Genomic DNA, 23,526 nt, shown 5'->3' with positions numbered 1-23,526 from the left:
AAAAAATGCCAAGGATGAAACTCAATGAAAGTATTGGTTTCAAGAGTGAATTTATGGACAGATAGTAAATTTTTTGTGATGGATGGAATGTGTAAAACATTTTGCAACAAAAAGGATGCATTAGGAGAGGATAGAAGGGTGTCACCCGTGTTTTGAATGGTTAAACCTGTACCATTACCCATATGGACTAGGTCAGATCCGATGTAGTTGATGGATCGGTGGTTGAGATTATTGAAATCGGATGTGAGGTGATGGGTGGCGCCGGAATCGGGGTACCAATTTTGTTCTAGGCCGCCTGATGGAGCGGAGAAGTTGGCTTGCATGATGGGATGAGGCTCTCGGGTGGTGATATGCTCTTCATAGCATTGGTAGCAATCAATTGCAACATGACCCAGACGATTACAAATTTGGCAAAGAGGACATGTGGATGAGGAGCCACGATTGTAGGAGCCACGACCATTTGGAAAGGAGCCACGGTAGCATCCACGGTGGAGGGAGGAGCCACGGCCGAAGTTGTTGAAGTAGCCTCCACGGTTGCCACGACCACCACGGTGAGGTGGGTTTCGGGAGGCAAAATGCACGGTTGCCATTGATGAAGGGCAGTAGGTATTGATGTGAGGGGAAAAAAAAAAATCGTAGGATAAAAAATTGCGAAAGGAAAGAAAAATTGACGTTAGTTTTTTTGTAGCTCTGATACCATGTAAAGTCAGAGAATTTGAATATTTTCCACCTTGCTATAATCTAGCATAGGCTGATGATATATATAATATGAACAGTTACAATTCAAATTCTTTTGAGATAATGTAATTTATCTATACAATTTCAAATGTGTAATTATCCTACTCTAAAGTGTTTCAATTGCAGCTTGTTATCTTGAGTCTGTTGAGATAAGATTGGAGATTATCTTGTGAGAGTCTTTATCTTTTACACATTGCCTGGATGTCATGTCAAAGGCATAACTATACAAGTGTATAGCAATTAGCCGGGCAACAGGCGGACCTGCATAGAGATTTTTGGTTATCACGAGAAATTGTTATTTTGAATGAAAAATATTAGGTTTATAAATAAATTTTATATAAAAAAAATATTTACAACATAATGTGACACAATATAATTGAATTTCTTAAAAGTTAAATTTATTTCATTTCTAATCATGTTATGTCACATCATGTTGTAAAAGTTTATTTGTAAGCCTAGCATTCCTCATTTTGAATTGTTAAAAAATAAAATTAATCAATAACATACATTAAGATTTAAAAGATTCAGCTTAAAAGCTCACATAGATAGGTGAAGACGTTCATGAAAATATTTTACCAAAAAAAAAAAGGAACATAAAATAGAAAAAAAAAAAATGAACCTAAATTTGAAAACCCTGACACATGTCATTTTTATATATTAGGTTGAAAAAATTTCTTTAATTTAATTTAAAAGAAAACTACGTCGGACCATCCCCAAAACTCACTAAAGAACTTCTGTTACTCTTTGTCTCTCCCATTAAGTTGCTTTCTTTTTGATGTTGCTTGGCTAGAGTTTTTTCGAGTCATTTTCGTCTCTTATGGGGCCTTAGAATATTCACATTGGCCTCAACAATTAGTTTTTTGGGCTATTTTAACTAGCAATGTAACAAAAAATGCTCCAGATCCGACTTAATAAAATGACTAAGGATTTGTTGAGCATCAAAATTTGATGAGCACTGTAGCTCAGCAAATCCTTATTTGTATTAGTAATAAAAGTAATTTTGCTCTCTCTTCTTTGAGATTAAGAAAAATAGAGAAATAAATAATATTTTAAATAAAAAAGTGAAGGTGAATAACTAACTTGTTGAGCCGTATGTAAATGATTTGTGATTTGAAAAAGTTGATAGCTAAAATTAAAAAAAAAAAAAAATGTATTTTTTAGCAAAATATTTGTTAAGCCGAATGTGAATGCTTGATCCTCCCAGGATTGCAACCCCAACTCCATTGCTGCAACCTTGCAGCTTTCTCTAACTTACTTTGTTGCCTCCGCCTTCTAGATATTCCTTGGCTTGCAGATTTAATTTTTCAAAGCTAGATCTATTTCCCTCGCTCTCTGTTGCTGTCCTCTCGCGCCTTCGTCAGGCACACCTTCGCGTTTCCGCCATCTTCATCACTGGTGCTACTGATTTTTAGGTTTGATGATTTTTTTTCATTATTTTCTTTGTGTTTTTGTTGGATGTTGTTGTGTTCTTTGTATGGTTGTTTTCAACTTAACCCAAATTAGTTAGGCTTCAGACTCATTGTTTGCGAAGGAGATCACGTTTCTGTTGTTCTTTCTCTTCTTCATCCTTTTGGTTTTCTTGAAAGGTGGACTAAATCTAAATATTTAAGAGTTTTCTTATGTCCAATAATTTTATCCATCATAATAGGTCACGTCTTCTATTAGCTGCATTCCCAATCGACTTTATAAGATGCTAATTGCATATCTTGGTTGGTTTGTCTCCGTTTCTGGTCGTGGTCGTTGTCCTTTGTAATTTGATTATGATGTATTAAAATAAATAAATAAAAACAAAAAAAGCACTCACTGAAGATACTATTTTGTTTTCTCGTACTAAAAAGAATATTCTTTTCCTCTTTCCTCAATTCTCTGGCTACGGCTACTAGTATACTGAAAAGGTTTATCTGTTTTTTTTTTTTTTTTTTAAATGACCGAAATAAACATTTATATAGTCTTAAATTGGCTAGGTCATCAAGGTTTTCTAATAAAAATAAATAAATAAACCCAGACGGCTAGGACGGCTGCCAAAAATTCGGTTTGGGAAAAGGTCACAAGTCAGAATTCTTAAGACAACTTTGAAACGAAATAATAATAATAATAATAATAATAATTCCTTTTTTTTTTAAAAAAAAAAAAAAAAATAGTGTAGTGGTAAGGGATTTACTTCCATATAGTTTCATGTCTCCAAGAGAATGATGTTAATAAGGGGGACCAAACTTATGCATCTTACTTAATCTTTGTTGGTAAGGTTGAGGTTAGGCTATAGCTTGATTCATATTGAAGGAGCCAAGCGCGTATGGATATCTTGCATTAGGGGCTCGTTTAGGCCCCTCATGATTGATATCTCAACAAATAAGATATCGTTATGATTATGCTAAGATAGAATCTTCCAACCTTTGGTTACTTACGCCCAAGGGTTGAAGGGGGCACATATCCCCCCTCAACTCTTAATAGTGTGGGGGAATGAACTTACGTAAGCACATAAATATATATCAACTCTTTATCTGTGTGTTTGTAATTATAAATAATAAATTCATTTAACTTGCGATGTCAAAACAAATATTATGAATCCAAATGACCATAAAATAACCAAAGTTGTCCCCAAAGCTAAAGGTAAATGTTAAATTCAAGTTTATGAACCCAAGGTTGTCCCCCAGGATTTGCATGAAGTAACTTATTAAATTTGTAGAATAGGCTTGCAAGTTTACTAGTTACGTAGGCTTGCAAGGCTGCAAGTGCCCACATAGAGAGAGAGGATGAGAGAACAAATTAACATACCAAAAGAGGAGCAAACATTTCAGGAAAACGGATACTTAAATCTTGGGAGACTTTTGTCATTGAAATCCCCTGATAGCAAGGGCTTAAAAAACTTTTGGGGGGACATAAGGTTGGATGTAGGTTCGCCTCTGGCCATGATTATGCATTTATGCCCCCACTCAACAACTTGAGAGGGCAAATGTATTTAGGAATACTTGTACTTTGAGTCCTAAAATTTGAGTGATTGAGCTGACTCCATTTTTTTTTTTTTTTTTTGGTATTTGTTACTGTAACTTTCAGGAAAGTTTTAGAAGAAGTCGAAGAACGTAAGGTTGAAGATGAATAAACTGCACCTCAATATTTTTCTTGAAGCTTCTCACTTCATTGCGCAGATAATGAAAAAAAAAAAAAAAACAATTTTTTATTTGAAATAATATAATTAACAAGACAAAGGTATTGGTGCAAAAAAAAAAAATAAAAAAAAAAAAGAGGGACAGGCGTGCAAAGCAAAAAATAAGACCAAAAAAGATCGACATTTGTTTCTAGAGCTATACAAGTATACAACACAGCCTACACGTGTCAAATCTTTAGGAGATTATCTCCTTACATCTTACAAAAATTTATGGACTTGGCGTTTTTTCTTTGAGGTATGTAATTAAATTTTTATATTTAGATTTAAATTGTTCTTTTAAATTAATTATTTTAATATTTATATTGTTATTCTTGATAATTACTTTTATATTTAATTTATTTATGAATTTATATAGTTTTTTTTTTTTTTCATATTTTAATTGTATAAATATATAATTGTAGTTATTGAAATTATGGAGAAAAACAGCGATTCTATTGAACTCCATTTAAATTCTAAACAAGCTCATGTTGAAGTAGATTTAGAAAATTTGCCCGGAGATCCTTGCTTAAGAAAAAAAATTTACGATTATCATTCTAATGATAGAGATCAAATCCGAAGAGCATATTGACAAATAGGAACTTGTCAACCCTTTGACCATGATTTTCCAATTTTTTTTTTTTTTTTTTGCCCCTGGATTAATATCTTGGCTCCGCCATTTTTTCAAAGACTTAGATATCGTAAAAAAGAATTAGAGTTATGTGCTGTATATTTTTTCAACTGTCTAAATTTAATTTTACTAACACTGCATAAGGTCAACAAACTTTATATTTGCGTAGAGAGAGGGAGAGAGAAAAAAAAAAAAAAACTTATATTTGATCTTTCTTTGCTCGAGCAACTAAAAAATGACTAGTGCTAGAGAGCCAAACAAATGAACTCAGAAAATTTTCCAAACTGATGTGGTAAGAGTTTTTAAATTAAAAAATGTAATTTTCTATCTCTTGTCTGCCATTCACGGTCTGCCACATCAGTTTGAAAAATTTTCTGGGTTCATTTGTTTGACTCCCTAGCAGTCCTCCTAAAAAATATAAAGAAAATGAATAGGTGAGTGAAATCTTGCATGCAATTTCCGGACTCAATTGAGTATTAAGCAAGGCCCACATATATGTTCTAATGACAGCCCAAAATGAATAGTCGGCCTAAAACCTTGTCCCAACCCAGTCAGCCCACAATAACCATATAACATGCTTGAGTTTTGAGTTTTTTTTTTTTTTTTTTTTTTTTTTTTTTTTTTTTTTTTAAGCAAATAAGGAAAGAGTACATGGAATCAAAAAATGGAAAAAGGTTTGGGCTCCCCAACAACAAACACAAAACAACAATACAATGCAGAAAATACAAACAAATATAAAATGGGCCAAAAAATGGCCCGGTCCTTCGGATCTTGGTCAAAAGACCAAGAAATTGCACCAAAAAAATGGTGTTTGAAGCAAGCCAAAGAGCTGACCAGCTTTAAAACAACACCACCCACCAAAAGGAGGCCTTTGAATGAGAGGCATTGAATTCCCATCTTCTGCCTGAGATTAGATGCAAAACATTTACAACTTCCCTAAAGTTGGCCTCTTGTTCAAAGGAAAAATGCTGCATATTACACATCATCATTTTATTGAACTGATATGACATTGTCTACTTTTTTTGTATTTCTTTTTTCTTTGTTTTTAATAAGAGTTGATTCAAGAATTAATTACCATTGTCACCTAGGGAAAAAAACCAGAATTTTTTGTGTGAAGAGTTTGAATTTACGTAAATAAATAAATATATAGATACATATAATATGTCTATGTGTGTGCACGGCACGCGCGAGTTTATAAAATAAAATCAGGCAAGTCTTTAATCTTAATTGCATATTGAGTCATAAGGCATATAGAAAAGTTATGGCTACAAATTTTTTTTTTTTTTTTTTTTTTAAAAAAAACTACATTTTCGAATACAAAATTTTTCTAATTTGCTATTAAAAAAAAAAATAACTTTACATCTCTTTTGAATTATGCTCGATGACCGTCTTTTATAAAATAAAATTTATTCATTATCGTCTCTGCAGTAAAATATTTAACTATTTTGTTTCTTAATATAACCTACTAATTAGTTAGGTCTAACCTTATCCTCAATACTATTCGAGAAAGCTCTTCTCTTTTCATAATGGTTGCCCACGGTCACTATCCATAACTTTAACCCTAAAGATAATTATTATAAAATTAATTGCAGAATATTTTAATGTCAACCTAACAGCCGTCCATTTGCTGCAGAAAGGTAGATAAAAATGTCCATTGCAAACATGAGTTATAGAAGTCACTGCACCTTGTACCTAAAATGGGCACGTGACAAACAAAAATAAGAAAAAAAGAAAAAATAGTTGTGATTGATATGATTTACATAGATACAATGTAAATTTGGATGTATATCGACATGACATGACATCCACCAGATTTTTAGCAGTTGATGCATAAAATCAACTGGTGATCACTTACGATTAGTCTTCGATTCGACATTCTTACAAGACAATCAAAATTGAAGTGGCGCTCCGCAAAACGGGAGCGGGGAGCGGCAGCGCTACCTCCGATGCCTAAATCAATAAAGTATAAAGGTGAAAATGAATGAAATAGATGGAGATTGGAACCTGAGAGTATACTCGAGTTTAGCATCCTACTAACCTTATATAGACTAAATATCGTTTATGTCATGTGCTTTTATAAGGCATTTGTCATGAATTCTGCCACCATTTAATGAGTTGACTTTCTCTAATTTCTGTTATATGTTGCTTTTCATTTAGGATTCTTATGAATGTGTGCTTCAAGTAAGTTGTGTTTGGGTCAGCTGTCTGTTGTGCAGGTGTGAGCATGAGGATATAAAAATACTAAAATATGAAAGATAAAAGAAAAGAGAGCACGGAAGCGGAGAGAGACGTATGAGCTACATCTTATGTCTTCAATATATCAAACAATATTACATAACTTTCTATTTATAGAGAGACAATAAATAGTGAACAAGAAACCTTAAAATAGACCTAAACTAATTAAGGAAGAAAATAAAACTTACAAGGAAATATAATAACGGAGAATAAAAATATTCTATCATAAAGAGAAATAACATATTAAGGAAAATATCAATAAACCTAATTTATAAAATATTCCAACATTCTCCCTCAAATACAAAGCGTAAGCTTGAGTTTGGAAAAGAAGAGAAATTAAAGACATCCGAAGTTGATAGTTGGATCAAGGCAATGCTAGCGAGAAAGGCTGAAAGTGACGGCTAGATAAATTCCGGAGAATGGAGACAAGTCGCTAAAAGAATCCGGTTAAAGGCCAAGCCGCAACTGAGAATGATGGTTGGAGCACGAAAACTAGCCATTAAATCCTGTGAAGGGCCAAACCACATTGTGCCAAGGTTCGCCAACAAGAAAGACAAGAAAAGCTGAAAGTGACGACCGGCGAAATATCGGAGAACGAAGACAAACTGTTAAAAGAATCCAGTGAATGGTCAAACCGCAACTGACATTGAGGCCGGAAAATGGAAACTAGCCATTAAAAATCCTGTGAATCGCTAATCCGCATTGTGCCAAGATTCGCCAATGAATAAAACTGTGGATCACAACAAAATTGGGAGATCATCATAAGAGAATGGTATAAGCTCTGATACCATGTTAAATTACCAGTTATCTCAAAAGTTTAAGCTGATAGGAAGAGGTAAATTTAATCACTTAATCATTAGTTTAATACTCCCTCTTACGTGTGGGCTCAAACTCCATTTTAATAGCTGAGGCCCAACATGTAGAATATTTAATTTAAATGGGGGCTGAATTGATGGAGTCAAGATTTAATCGCAGGACCTTTGTCTCTAATACCATGTTGAAATATATATGAAATATAAAAATATAAAAATATGAAAGATAAAGAAAAGAGAACGCGGAAGCGGAGAGAGACGTATGAGCTATATCTTGTATCTTCAATATATCAAACAATATTATATAACTTTCTATTTATATAGAGACAATGCGTAGTGAACAAGAAACCCTAAAATAAACCTAAACTAATTAAGGAAGAGTATAAATCTTACATGGAAATATAATAACGGAGAATAAAAATATTCTATCATAAAGAGAAATAACATATTAAGGAAAATATCAATAAACCTAATTTATAAAATATTCCAATAGTTAGTTTCTGGATGTCAAAAGTAATTGAGGAAATTAAAGAACTCACAACGCTAATTTAGGTATAAAAAGCTGTGTCTTTATATGGAGTGCAAAAGTTTTTTTTTTTTGGGGGGTTTTCAATGACCTCCAACCTATCATGTAGGTTCATTGTTGACTATTACATCGGTTTAGAAATGAAAGTATAGAATGTAACATTATGATGTTCAGAAATACAATTAGAGCTTTTTTTTTTTCTAAGCAAATGAGGAATGGGTACAAGAATTAAAACACTGGAAAAGGGGTGGACTCTTAACAATAAACCCAAAAGAAAAATTATAGTGCAAGATATACACAGAAATAGTAGGCAATTGGTGTAAGGAGAATAAGAAGTATTTTAAATACATAAAAAGTTGTGCCGAACAAAAATGAATATATTTGATTTTTATGTTTTTGCTTAAAAAAGCTTAAAATTGCATTTTGGGAGAAACTTGAAAATGAAGCTTTTTTTTTTTTTAATTAAAAAAAAAGTTCTTTCAAGCTTTTTATTTGTTATTTTTTTTATTTTGTAGATAAAAGCTCTATTTCCTAATGTAATCTTAGATAAGCTTTACACAGATTATACCTAATACTTGACACCCGAAGTAATCCTAGCCCCCAATGAACATATCATTTCAAATTTACAGCATAACTCACTAAGGTAAAATTCTGATGTCCATGTTTTGCAACTTCTTAATGTAGTAAGAATAACTTAAACAACAACGCCCTTTCTAAAACAATTGGGCTCAGAGGATCGGGGGCTTTCAAGTTTCAAGCTTATATGCAAACAAATTGGTAACTTCGTTGGTTATTTGGCAGTGACCACACGGTAACCTTCAAAATCCTGCATTGCAGACAGCATTTTCATTTCCACATTGTTGTAAAGGTGGCAGTTCGTGTTGGCATGTCGAAGTCGGATTGTATTGAAGTATGAGTATAAAATTATATGAGTTATTCAAACTCGACTCAGTTAATTAAACGGGTCAAACCACTTAACCTTAATATAACTCAGTTAAATACGCCGGTGACCCACCCTGCCTCCATAACTAATGTAATAAACATGTCGTATTGGGTTAACCTGACCCACATAGCCAATTTAATTAACAAATTCTCAATTATTGAGTATAAAAATGCTATTTATACCCAATATATATATACTGGCACAATAATTTTCAATAATTGAACATAAAAATGAATTATTGATTAATCATGTCTAATCAGGTCAATTCGATTTGACTTGAGTTATATTTTACTAAACCATAACCGTTATGGTTAATTTCATATTATGTTCATATTAGATTCATAGGTCGTGTCAAAAATTATTGGCCCTACTTATGTGCTCTATTTTCAACTTAAAAGTACTTAATAAGTTAGGAGTATGGGAGATAGCCTTTTGGATATCTGCCATCCTTCATCTTGGCCTTTCAATCTCAAACACAGAATATACTTTAAACTATTTATGCTCGACCCAATATCAAAAGAACACAAAAAGGAATAACAAAAGCAAATTCCTGAAAACAAAGTTAAAAATAAAATGATAGTGTTAAAGACTTTCCACAAACCTACATTTGAATGGGCATGTGTTGGATTTGGCTGCCTGGGAAGGTTTAGTAGGGGCTTTCTCAACCATTATTCTTTCTAAAAAGTAAAAACCATCATGCATAGCTGACAAAATACAGCATCTTTTGGCACTTGCCAAAACTTCAAAATGACTCAGGCGACAAGAATCTTAAAGATCACCAATCAAAAGGGGTTCTTAATTTGTATTAACCAAGAAAACCTAACTTGTCTTATTTGGTTTTTAATGATAGATTAATGATAACTGCTACTCAAAGCTCTTACCTAAAAAGCTGAACAATTTGAAAAAGGCCAATCACCTAACAGCAAGTGGGTGATGCAATTTTCATCAAACAGGTATCAACAGCATCAATCAGTTATCAGTAGACTTCAACATGCCATTGTTTGTTCTTTTTGAGTTGTGAGAGCTTCTCTTCCCAACTCTCCCCTCTTTGTTCTGCAACCCTCTTAAGCGTTTCTTGGATCCCAGGCATCATTCCCTTCAGACCACAGAAATAAATGTGGGCACCACCATCCAAAAGTTGGAAGATTTCATCACTGTATTCCTCAATCTTATCCTGAACGTACATCTTGCCTCCATTTTTACTCTTTTGCTCTCTACTAAGGGCCCGGTCGTAGCGGAAGTTCTCCGGGTAGTCCTTAAGATACTTTGTAAATTCATCGTCATAGAGGAGACTGTCAGTATTGGCCACACCAAGGAACAGCCATGCAAGACCATTGAACTTGAACGTGGGGACAGACTCCATGAACATACGACGAAGATAGCCTCTGAATGGAGCAACACCAGTTCCAGTGGCAATCATTATGTGGGTGGCATTTGGGTTGTCTTCAGGCAAAAGCATTATCTTGCCAGAGGGACCTTCCATATAATTCAAAAAAAGAGCAGATAAGAAACAAGTCTAGACCAAAATAAGAGTGAAAATCCATGATAAAGCAACACCAAAGAATCATTAATCACATAAGAAAAAAATTATCTATCCTCTAAAAAGAATTATGTTGATCATATAGAAAACCAATTTAGCCACACTTTCCGATCTCTTCAAATTGTACTCGCTTAGTGCCAGAATTGGGTGGGAACAACAGGTAATCAATAATAAGAACCCCAACCCATAGAACCCATATAAAAATATTAAACTGCCTTATTTTTAGTTTATTGCACATAGACAAAATAACCCAATTGACAATTTAAAGTAGCGGCCACAATCAGTACTATTCACATTCTAAACAACCAACACTATTCCTTTACAATGTTCGACTAGAAACTTGCAATCTAGTTTCTTACTTGATGTCAATAGGGTAGTTACATTTATAAGCTAGATCCAACCAACAAATCAGTAGAGACGAAAAAGTTAAATTATAAAAGAAACTGCAAGCAAGTGATGTGATCCTTGACAATGTGTGTGGGAAAGGTTCAAAAACATCAAATTTATTCATCTTTTATGTAAAGTAAGCCTTACCTGTGATCTTAATTTTATCTCCAGGCTTTGAGTTGCATAAAAAATTGCTGCATACACCATTCTTGGACGGATCCTCCTTTCCGGTATCAGGGTCATAATAAACAGCACGACGGACGCATAAGCTGGCTGTCTTTCCATCGAAATAGTCTCCATACCTAGTCGAGGCAATTGAATATAGACGAACATTGTTGGGATTCCCTGGTTTCTTTGGGTTTTCACCCTGCAACACATGGAAATGATTATTTAAGTATTACAATGGTATATTTTTTGTTCAGATATACAACTATTAGCATGGCATGAACATATTTCATAAATATCTGGATAAAGATATGAGTGGAGAAGCTCCATCAAATGGAACTGAACATCAAAACTAGATCATCATTAGTTTGATTTCCTTAATCCGAGCCAGTAGCATCAGAGATTCATAGGCAAGGACAGAAACGAGGGAACGTCACAACAGCATTTACAATATAATGTCTTAATCATAATAAGCTTCCAAAGAGAACCGGAAACTCTAGAGAAGCACAATAGAAGAGGGTAACGACAACATAACTAGTCACTTACAGGAGGAATTACACCATAACTCTGTCCTTCCCAGTACGGAACATTGCCACCATGATCAATCACAAGATGGCAAGTCTCTCCAGGAGCTTTTGGGCCCACAAGCCTCTCAACAGAAACAATGGTTGCTGTATAAGGTTCCTTAGGCTTGTATGTATTTAGTGGGGGCTCTTCAGCATCTTCAAGGTTTAAAGGGGAAACAGCAACTTTAGGTACGCTAGCTTGTTGCACTGATTGGCATATTATCTGTCGATTTCTGAACCATGCATTCTTTGTTTTTAAGTCCAAGGACAAGAAAGCTGCCTGTGGTTTGTCATGAAAAGCTATGCTATGTGTCTGCAAAAAAAATGAAGAGCTGTTGGATTGATAAATCATCAACCATACACAATGCAGAGAAGGTCAACTTGTATATAATGATAAAGTAAACCTGAACAGTACTAATTATATCATATTTCTTTGTCCCAAAGAATCATGTAAATGACTAAACAAAACTATATATACATACATACTGAGGTATTGATGACAACACGCAGAATGAGAAGTCAAATCACAGAATGCAACCTCAAATCCATAAGCTTCTTTCACGTGGGTATACTAAAACCTATAATGGTGACTTCTATTCTCTCTCTCTCTCTCTCTCTCTCTCTTTTGAGGTGGTGGGGTGAATTCTTAGCAGGAGTCATAGGTAAAGATACCAACAAAAATATGAAAACCACATTTAGATTGTGATGTGAGACTTCTGTAAAACCACACTAGAAGAAAACGGCACATTGTCAATCGCTTTGATCAAAGCTTGTTGCAGGGATCATTATCGCCAAGGAAAAGTAACTGGTTTTTGCTTTTTTACACTATTCCTCAAAGCTAAAGGAAAAGACACAATCGGTTTTTATAACTCATCAAGATTATTTCAGTTTCTAAAGAACTGGAAAAAAGCTACCGAGTCATTGAATTACCATTCATTAGAATAATCTGATCCTACCGCAATAAAGCAAACCAAAACTAGTGCTCCTAAAATTGAGATAAAAATCTGGGAAGTGATAGAAAGCCATCACAAAGTTAGGTATCAGAACTCAACCTCCACTCTACAAACTCTGAAAAGTAAAAAAAGCTAACAACAAAATTACATTTACACGAACTTCCACAATTTCTTTATTGGTTCATTGGAAGGAAGTACTTGAAGAGAAGGATTTGGATTTCAATCTTTTAGCTTAAATGGCTTGAAATGTATGATAAGTACAAATTTTTCTGTTCATGAACTTTAAAGATTGTTAAGCCCAACTGGCAACTAATATCTGAATCTGAAATGAGAACTGTAAGATATTATTTCAAAATTTTCCAAGACTATGAAAACCACATTTTGTAGAAAAGTAACCAAACAAACCCTTAAATTTTACGATCCATAAGATAACCAACCACAGAACGAAGAAAAATACTTGACCACTTAATTTAAGTATTTAGAACTGTAAACATTTTAAGCACAAAATCAATCAAACAATTAAATAAATTAGAAAACCTTAAATACAGATCTCCTGGTGGACAACTCGCTTCCAACAGGAACACTCACTGCAACCTGAAAGCAAACCCATATACCCAAAACATCAGTAAAGAAATAAAATTCAAAAGCAAAGCAAACATCCTCTTTTTGGCAGCCGAGACAATTTTGAATCTCATATTCCTCATGACACAGTCCCCACTTAGACCATGAACAGACATGAAGTACAAGAGTCAAACTTTCTTTTATTTTCCTGCGGCTTCTCGGCAGCTAAACAGAGGGTGAGGATCAAGATACGCAAAATGAGAGAAATGGGTCAACCTGAGATGCGGCCAATTGAGCCATGAAGACGAGATCAAGAAAGATTTGGAGAGTTGGGGTTTGGATGAAACCTGAGGGATTAGAAGTATTTAGTATAAATAGTGAAATTTATAAGGTGGGCTTGTTCACGATCATGCAGAGGAGGAGGAAGAGTAGCTGGGGCGGCTATGGACGGACCCTTCGAGAGTGGCAAAGGACAGCTTTCTCTTTGCCTCCTCGGACTGTTATTGGCTTATTTTGCGCTATTCTCTGCTATTTGGTCATTGTTAATTAGCTATACTATATTTTTTTGGGGTATATATATATATATATATATAGCTTAATCATTTTCATTTTCCCAGATTTTTTATTTTTTTAATTTTTTTTTTATGAATATTTGTCAGACATACCATTGTCTTACAGAATCTTAATGGACAAGTTAAAAATAGTTATTATTGAGTTCATAAAAAGAAAAAAAAAATCATTGAGAATTTAAGTAGTTGGAATGGAATGACCATTCATATTATTTAGTTTGATGATAAGTTGATAACACATTGTTCTCAACTCAGGAAAAAAAAAAAAAACCATTGTTCTCTTGTTAATATTGAATCAAAAATCTTTAAATACTTAAGATTTATAAAATAATAATAATAACAACAATAATAATAATAATAATATTTTTTAAAAACATTGTGAGGTATTATTTGGTGGCCACCTTAGGCCTAACAGAACATTAGGGGTGATGCGACCCCTCTCGGTGACAAGACCACCAAGGATGACCCTTGGGATGACCGTGGCCACCTTGAGGGGCTTCAAAGGTGATGCCATCACCCTGATGTTGTTTTTTTTTTTTGGAAAGATCCCTGGTGTTGAGCTAGGATGACCTACTTAACATGATTTTTTTTTTTTTTTTTTTTCAAAATGTTTGTGTAAAAAAAAAAGAAAAAAATGTGTTTTTTGAGAACCCACTCTTCCCCACTCTCTCTATTTTTGATGAATAGTTATTCTCCTAAATAAATATTAAAAATGATTATTCACACGCATAATATGCAATCAAACAAATGAATGCTTATGTCATAAGAATAGTCATTTTATTTTAAGAGTATTCCGCATACCAAGCTGATAGTTTGAAATATCTGGATGGTTGAAAATATATGTTATCTAACCAATGTCAAAATATCATATTCAGATATTCTTAATACTTGTGTTTTGAGCTTGAGATTAAATAATAAGTGACATTTAGTGAGTTGAAATCTAACATGTACGACCATATCTGATCCAATAGTGAGTTTAATAAAATATTAACTCAATAAAAAGTTAATAAGTTGTGCAAGATTACAAAAAGGGATACCTAAGGTAGCTTTAATCCTACCCATATTTCTTTGTTTTTAGTTTTTAATCATTATTTATTTATTGTTTACTAAGGAATGTGATTTTTATAGATGGGCTAAGAAAAACAAATTTCTATTTTTTTTTATATATATATTTTTGTAATTTTATTGTATCTCTTAAATATTCATATAATTGATTTAAGAGTGAGGTATTTAATAATATAATGATAATATAGTAATGTGGACTACTTGGAAATTCATTGGATATTACTACTCAAGCATTTTATTTTATTAAGCTTGTATTATATAAGTAATTTGACTGAAGTAAGCATGATAGTGAAACGGGAGGAAAATAAAAGTGGCAGCATTTGGGAAATAGTAACTCTAAACTCTATCCTTTAATTTCCATTTCATCTTTCACGAGCTTATGTGGCGTGATTTCTCCAACCAACAAACTATTTTGATGTACCAAATACAATAGTCCCCCATGCCATACTAGTTTTAGCAAAATAAAAGGGGATAAAAGGATGGAGTATAAAATCAATCTTTTGGAAAATGATAATAATAAACCATAAGGTCCTACATTTTTTGAGTTAGAAGATTAAACGACAATACTTAATATTATTTTTGTCTCGTATCAAGCCAATTTATGAGATTTGTTACTATACAACCTTGCCCTCTCTTGCTATTCATTTGGTCTCTGTGATTGGCTCCAAAAAGGCACCCTATCTAGCTTTTTTTTTTAAAATTTTTTTTTAATTTTTAATTTTTTATTATTAAAAAAAAAAATTAGATGAGGTAGAACAGGCACATCCAAACAACACAGTTATAAAAATAAAAAATTACATTATTTAAAGGATTAATAATTTTTTTGGTACCTCGGTTTACACTTTTTTATTTTTCCCCTCTATGTTTTAAAACGTGACAAATCTAGTACCTTACATATGAGAAAAGACGAAATAACTACCTCCGTTAGTTTCCTTCAATCCCAACTAACGGAAGTTCACGTTATCGCCAATTATATCGCGACACGCGTCCATCATTAATTTTTTTTTAAATGGTGCAGGTAATTACGTGTAAATCCATGTTGTTAGAAGAGATTAAACAAAAAGTTGAAAAATTTGACATTTTCCCCCTTTCTCCCAATTTTCCCGTTTGTCATCGGCCTAGGGTTTAGAAGAAACGTATTTTCCCCAAATTGTTGTTCAGCGATTGCGATTTAGGGTTGGATTCTCGATTGCGATTGCGATTTTGCTTTCGATTGGAAGTATTATCATTTTGAGTTTGAGTTTGGGTGTGGACTAGTAGTATCGGCTTTGTCTGTCTAAGTTTGGGTTGGAGTTTGTGGAGTATCGTGGGTGGAGTGGGTCGATTTCGGGCAGGAAATTGACCTTGCGGCATGGTTGGACCTGATTTGAGCACGTTGGCGAAGACCTTGTACAGGGGAGGAGTAAAATGAGACCACCTCGAAGAAATCGGAGAGGTCAAGATATGTACTTTTGCAAAAATGTTAGAGAATAAAATAGGGGATACTTTTACTTTGTTGAACTAAATCCACGACCAGTGGGGTGTTTTTTAAAACTATTTAGCATATGGGTTTGAAACGTTGCAATCACTTTTATGGCTGTCTATTTTTTTAGTTGTCCCTTAGTGTAGTACTTTTTGTCTGTTTCAAAGTCAAGTATAAAGTTCTCACCTTTTTTCATATTGGAAACTTTAATATATGGTTGTTGTGTTGGTTGTCAATGGGCTATTGTTTGAATTTGTTTGCTTTTGAAGACTTCTTTATTGTTAATGTGGGTGGGGGCCAATGTGCATGATAGATGGAGTTGGTACATAGGTCTGTATGTGTCTCACATGTCCATTATTTTGTTGATATAGGATCACCACTTACAAAATCCATTGATCTCGTTATTCACCGTCATAGTTCATTTTGTAGACCACGTATGAAGTATGTAGGGGGGAAGTCACGACTTTTCCTGATTTAGATATCTCTGTGTTAGGTTACTCAGATATTACAAACTTAGTGGAAGTGTACCTTGGTTATCAGTATGGGAAGGTGCCTACTCTCTATTACAAGGTTGATGATAATGAAGAAATTCATGGACATACAAAGAGAAATCATGTCCAAGAGATGTTTAGGGTGTTTGAGTATAAGGCCAAAAACTTTCATGTGTTTGTAGATCATGGACATGCAAAACTTGGTGAAAAAGGAGATGGATATTTTAAAGAAAAAACAGATGGAGTTGTAGAAGAAGATGAAGTTCTAGTTGGTGAGCATAGTTGGACCATTGTTGAAGTTCCATATGGTTATACAAGAACAAGAGATGGAGAAGAAGGTGAAAAAGATGGAGTTGGAGAAGTTGAAGAAAAAAAAGATTGAATTGTAGAAGAAGATGGAGTTCGAGTTGACGAACATAATTGGGCTATTGTTGAAGCTCCAGATGGTTGGATAAATAGTTATGGAGAAGGGGGACATGGAGATGGGTTTGTGGATCATGAGGGTGATTATGGATATAAAGAGGTGCTTATGAAAGAGAAAAAAAGAAAATGTTGAGCAAACTGTCAAAGAGATATAAAAACAAAATAAGCAGCAAAAGAAGGTTGAGCAAACTGCCAAGGAGAAGAGAAAGGGGAAGATGCAGTCCACAGCCAGGCAGCCTCCATGTTATGGAGATGAAGAAGATGAACCTGATGAAGTAGAGGTTCCACCTCTTCCATTAACTGATTTTGAAGATACTGATGGATGGGAGGATGACATTTATGTCAATCCCAAAAATGAAGAAGTTCTACGGGTGGCTAGGGAGGCTGCATTGAAGTGGTTCAAGCCATGGGGTGTATCATCATCAGCTAATAAGGAGGTTAACACTGGAAAGGGTAAATTCAAACAGCCGAATGAAGAGGGTGTGAAAAGTCCTGAAATTAGGGATGATGCGACCCCTCTGTGTGGACGCCTACTTTATGAAAGGTCAGCATGGTGGAAAACTACATGTTGCCATTGCACAGGATGGGAATGATGACATCTTCCCAATAGCATATGCTATATGCAAGACTGAAAGTAGAGGCACATGGACATGGTTTTTAAATACTTTGTTGGAGGATATTGGGAATCCAAGGGAGCACTCATGGTCATTTATGTCCGACAGACAAAAGGTAACAACCTAACATCCTAATTGAATGAATATTTAATTAAATTTTGTTAATAACATGTGTTAATTAAATTGTGATCTTCTTACATAGGACTGATGTAAGCCATAGAGTATCTGATGCCTGATGTGGAGCACAGGTTATGTGTTAGTCATTTGTATGCAAACTTCAAGAACAAGGGTTACAATGGCAAGGCATACAAGGATGCATTGTGGAGTGCAGCTCGAGCAGCAAATAAAAATCAATTCAAGTACTACATGTCTGTGATAAAAGGAATGGATACTGCAGCCCATGATTATATCGAGAAGGTGAACCCAAAGATGTGGTCAAGGCATGCTTTCAGGGAGTACAGTTGCAGTGACATACTTCTGAATAATACAACTGGAACTTTCAATGCATGGGTATTTGAAGCTAGAGATCAGCCAATTCTTACTGGCATGGAGATGATAAGGTGGCAACTGATGAATCGAATTAGTCAAAAAAGAAATGATGCAGCAACGTCAACCAATATTATTTGCCCTAAGATTGTGAAAAAGTTAGATAGGAACAAGTAAAGGCTAGGAATTACATCTCTCATTGGAGTAATGACTTGACATTTGAGATTGACCACAATCATGAAGCTAGAAGGGTTGTAAATCTGAAATCAAGAACTTGTGGATGTGGTAGGTGGCAGAAGAATGGGATTCCATGCCCTCATGCTTGCTGTGCAAATTACAAAAATAGGAAAACTCTAGAGAAGTATGTAAGTGAGTGGTACTTAATGGATACATATAAAAAGTCATATGCATATAGCATTGAGCCGATGCCGAGCCCTAAAGATTGGGCTATTGACAATGATGAGGAACCCACACTGCCACATTTACCCAAAAAACAACGAGGTAGGCCAAAGAAGGTAAGAAGAAGAGGAGCTGATGAAAACGAGCCTGATGAAAGTGTTAAGGTGAGTCAAAAGGGGTATGATGTACGATGTAGAAACTGTAATCAGCTGGGCCACAACCTTAGGAGTTGCACACAACCACAGATTCCAAATAGGAAGATATGGCCAAAGAAGGTTAAGAAGCCACAACCGAACACTGACACTGAGGTGAGTATCTATATAATATTCTAGGGTAGTTTGACATTTGATATTTTTAATGTTTTCCATATTAATGTTTTTTTATTATATGGTGTGACAAGGAGGTACCTCACAGACAATGCATTCTACTAACATACTCCAACTAGCTGCCATCTCAAGTGGACAAAGTAGGAGTTCCATCAAGATGGAAAGTAGAAGGTCGGCTAGGCTACAATCAATGGTGAGTTCCTCGATTTTGTTTGTTTTGTAGTAGATTGGACGGCCATATAGGCTAATTTGTGTGCATAGTGTTAATTGTATTGCCGATGTTGATGCAGGCTAGGCCATCACAGCTAGTGGGGCAACACCAACCTCATCCACAACCAACACAAGTCAGAGCAACACAATAGGGATTTTATGAATATGACATAAAGATGTAATTTTTTGAGCACAAATATGCCCCCTTACGGTTTTTTGTGACAATGTGGGTTAATGGAAGTTTGTGGCATATTTGTTTTGTTGGAATTTATGGCATATTTGGATGTTTTAGTTGTAATGTACATGATATGATCCATATTGTGAAAGTACTTGTTTAGTTGGAATGTTCATGATATGGTCCAGATTGGGTTAATGGACCAATGGAGGGACTTGTTTAGTTGGAATTTATGGCATATTTGGATGTTTTTTCTTTCTTGTTTTTTGTTGTTGTTTGTATTGGATGGAGTACATGTTTTTTTTTTTTTGTGGAAATGGGGGCCAATATGCATTGTTTGAGTACGGTCCAAATTAGACCAATATGCATGTACATGCAAATGGTCCAAATTGATCATATTTGGAATGTACATGATATGGTCAAATTATGGTCAATATTTGGAATGTCCATAATTTGGCCAAATTATGTAAGTTGTACAACATTAACAAAACATTTAGTTAATTAGTGCAATAACGCACAAGTCTATAACTAATCACTTGCATAAATACAACATTACAAAACACTCATTTACTTAGTGCAATAATGTCAATAAATACTATTATCAACCATGACAACAATAAACCAAACATGATAAATTTTTCTCTTGCCCTATAGATATCCTTATCCTTTTCTAAGTAGGTAAGTATTTTCAATTGTCTATCATCCTCCTTCTCTAGCTTATTTACCCTTGCAATGTAGCCATCACGTTTAGTTTGAAGGTCATCACATTCAGTCTCAAGGTCTTTCACCATTGCCAAATATTTACAATTTTCATTCTCCAGTTCTTTCACCTTATCCAACAGCGCAGAAATAACTTTCATACCCCTTTCACAAATTGTTTTGTCCATCCATTTGAAAAATTGGCATGCTACTTTTCTCTACATATACATAAAATATCAATCAAACCATTACACTCACTTTATGTTATTAACACTTCAATTTTGAAAAATATCAATTTTGATGTAAAACATGTATAGATTTGTGGTGCAATGAAACTACTCACGTTAGAATCATAGGTAGCACAACCCTAAAATCTTCTTCTAGGGTTTTCTGGAGTCTATGATGTCTTCAAAGGTGCAGGTAACGAGAAATAACAAACTCAGGACATCTGAGTACAGTCCATCGAAGAAGACCCAGATGCAGATGATGACTTCATTTGCTCCTAAGGAAAATAGTGTGAACCCTAGCTTAATTTGGGTATAATATTCACCAAAAAAATCAAAGCTGAAATTTGGGTACAGTATTCACCGAAAAAACCAAAGCTCAAATTTGGTTGAGTTTGAGCAGAAACCTTATCCAAGCCGAGAAAAGATTCATTTCCTTTGGATTCCCGAACTCGACCTGATGACATTTTCTTCTCCGCGCGTTCCAGTACGAGTTCTCAAGGTCAACGGATGGAAAGCAGTTCGATATCCCTTACGCGTGCATCTGCAAACCAGATTGAAGCTCGATTTGGAGACAATCGATTTAAGCTCGATTCTAAAGTTCAGGTCATTTGGGGATAACTGGGTGTGAAGAAGAAGATGGAAGGTAATGGAAGGAAAGGGAGCTCGACATTCCCGTACCTATGCGTGAGTCTGATTTAAGCTCAATTCGAGTAGTAAGAGAACTGTGGAGCTCGTGGTCTAGCATTCATGCAATTTAGGGGTAAATGGAGAAGGAAGCTCGGGTTTGAAGAAGAAGGAGGAATCTGGTTAGATGATGTGGCCAGTTACATGTGCTAACGTGGAACCAGGGACAGATGCCGCCCTTACAGCATATTTATGTGGCGATGACATGGACTTTCGTTTGTTGGGACTCACGGAAACTAACGGAGGTAGTGATTCCGTCTTTTTCCATAAGTGAGGTACTAGATTTGTCACGTTTTAAAACATAGGGCGAAAATATAAAAAAGTGTAAGTCAAGGTATCAAAAGAGTTATTAACCCTAATTCAAAATAAAAAGATCAAAAGAAATTTCAATATAGACAGAGATCCAGCCACAACTCCATATGGGATCTTCGAAGGCCGAGAAAGAAATTGGGAATTCTCCTAGCAAAGTTGGTTATAGTGGCCCATGGTGGATGTTGTGGGAATTAACAAAGAAAATCCATTTTCACTTAGCTCCTGTGAGACTAAGAAGTAGTTATACACTACACCATCTAGGGCGGTGGGCTAGAGAAAAACCAAGATCTAATATTATTGGGGTTCAAATATGAATCTTTAATTTTTAGTTGACCAAAAGTGCTATACAAAAGAAACTTAGAGATGTTATGATGGAAGAGATCTTGTAATACTCCAAACTTTAATTATGATTAAGTACAGTTTGGTCGACTAATGGGAATGTTAAGGGGGTTCATTAAAGGGGAGAATCTTAACTTTTTCTCTCTTCTAACTGTTTGCAGTTTGGAGCCAAATGTTTGACTAAACCCTAGGCTAGAACATTCGATAGTACAACCAAACGTCCGATTGAGACCCTATACACAAGTGTTCGACATCGTACAGCTGAACGTTTGCTTGTAACCTTAGCTTTGAACGTTCGACATAGTACATCCAAACGTTTTCTTAAAACCCTAAGACCATTGGTTTGTTAGTAAACTGAATATTCGATAGAACACCCTGAACGTTCGGCAGCGGGCAGTATTATGAAAAAACACCTCATCATTATCTTTAACTTTTGGACACCTATAAATGCCCCTCATCTTCACCCCTCCACCTATTTCCTCCCATTCCAACCATTTTTCTTCTAGAGTGAGTGTGAGGGAGTGTCTTGGAGGATGAAAAGTCTTCTTTATCTTTTGTGCTTCAAATGAGATAACTTTTATAACCCAACTCGTTTAATTAGTTGCTGTTTAGTCTTTGATTTATTTATTTTTTCCTAGCATAGCTTGTAGGTTTGAGCTTCTAGTTGGTTTTGGGCTTTAATATGGGTTAGTAGATTGATGATGTTGGATGTGTCTTTTTTTGCATGAGTGCATTAATGATGTTTAGGACTTTGTTAGAGATCATGTAAAGATCTTAAGACATGCCTAGAGGAGTTTTTGCTAGTTTTTGGTTTGGAATTGGTTTCTGCTTAGCACCGAACGTTCAACCCTCTTTTGGATGAACGTTTGACCTCTTATGTCTGAATGTTTGGTGGTCAGATAGTAAGTCTATTATGAATATATTAGGATTTAGGGCTTGTTTTAGCTTGAGTTTACAACTAATGGTAGGCCTTTTCTCAAATTTCGAAGTTGTAGAGCGTCATAAGGATTTTGAGAATGAACCTTACAATTCAAGTGAGTAAAAATCATACAGATACTCGTTATTATTTATTGCCGCATAAGTATGATTATTTTATGTTTCAAACGTGCATGTTTACAAAATACAAATCACATGAAACCTATTTTAGATTACCTATGAACTATATTTTGTGAAAATTGATGATGGATTAATAAGATGATGAAATGGAAGATTTGTAAATGCATGCACGTAAAAAACAATAAAGAATGAATTGCATCATATGAGATGGTATTCTAGTACGTGCAGGATAACGGTCATGTGATTAGTATTATTATAAGGGTTAGCCTTATGGTCAAAAAGATTTATTTGTAATGTTTGGCTTTGGAATCAATGGTTGTTTTGTGACAGGCGAACCATGTATAGATGTGGTTAGGGTTACGGCTTTGCTAGTAGAAGAGTTACACTAATAATCAAAGGTGAGCATTGGAGTTCAAGGAAGTAGACCGTGTGTTTTTGAAGATATCTCTGATGAAAGGAGTGATGTAATTCAAGAAGAAGGGGTAGTTGAGTCCTCGGTTTGTTGGACATTTCAAGGTTACTTAGAGAGTGGAAAGGTTGGTATATCGAGTAGCCTTAACTTCGGATCTGGTAGGGATGCACGATGTTTTCCCAGTTTCAATGTTGAGGAAGTACATTCCTAATCCAGATCTAGTGATGGAGTATGAGCCAATGAAAATTCAAGAAGGATTGACGCACACTGAGTAGCTACGACGAATTACGGATTAAAATAAGCAAGTGTTGCCTACCAAGACAATTCCTATTGTCAAGGTATTATGGCGCAATCATGGAGTCAAGGAAGCGTCATGGG

At 34.8% G+C, this 23,526-nt stretch overlaps 1 protein-coding gene across 1 annotated transcript; it reads right to left on the bottom strand.

Annotated features, from left to right (window-relative positions):
• Positions 1-9,789: 9,789 nt before the first annotated feature.
• LOC132172124 (ferredoxin--NADP reductase, root isozyme, chloroplastic) lies at positions 9,790-13,739 on the bottom strand. The gene is made up of 5 exons (XM_059583575.2): positions 13,476-13,739; positions 13,176-13,232; positions 11,666-11,998; positions 11,102-11,321; positions 9,790-10,503 (listed from the first exon to the last, which is right to left on the bottom strand). The coding sequence occupies exons 1-5, from the start codon at positions 13,497-13,499 to the stop codon at positions 10,004-10,006; spliced, it is 1,134 nt and encodes a 377-aa protein (XP_059439558.1). The 5' UTR covers positions 13,500-13,739; the 3' UTR covers positions 9,790-10,003.
• Between the last annotated feature and the right edge of the window lie 9,787 nt (positions 13,740-23,526).

Source organism: Corylus avellana, chromosome 1 (genome assembly GCF_965113065.1).
Source record: "Corylus avellana chromosome 1, dhCorAvel1.hap1.2, whole genome shotgun sequence".
Classification (NCBI taxonomy): domain Eukaryota; kingdom Viridiplantae; phylum Streptophyta; class Magnoliopsida; order Fagales; family Betulaceae; genus Corylus; species Corylus avellana.
This window is presented reverse-complemented; position numbering and strand designations above follow the sequence as displayed.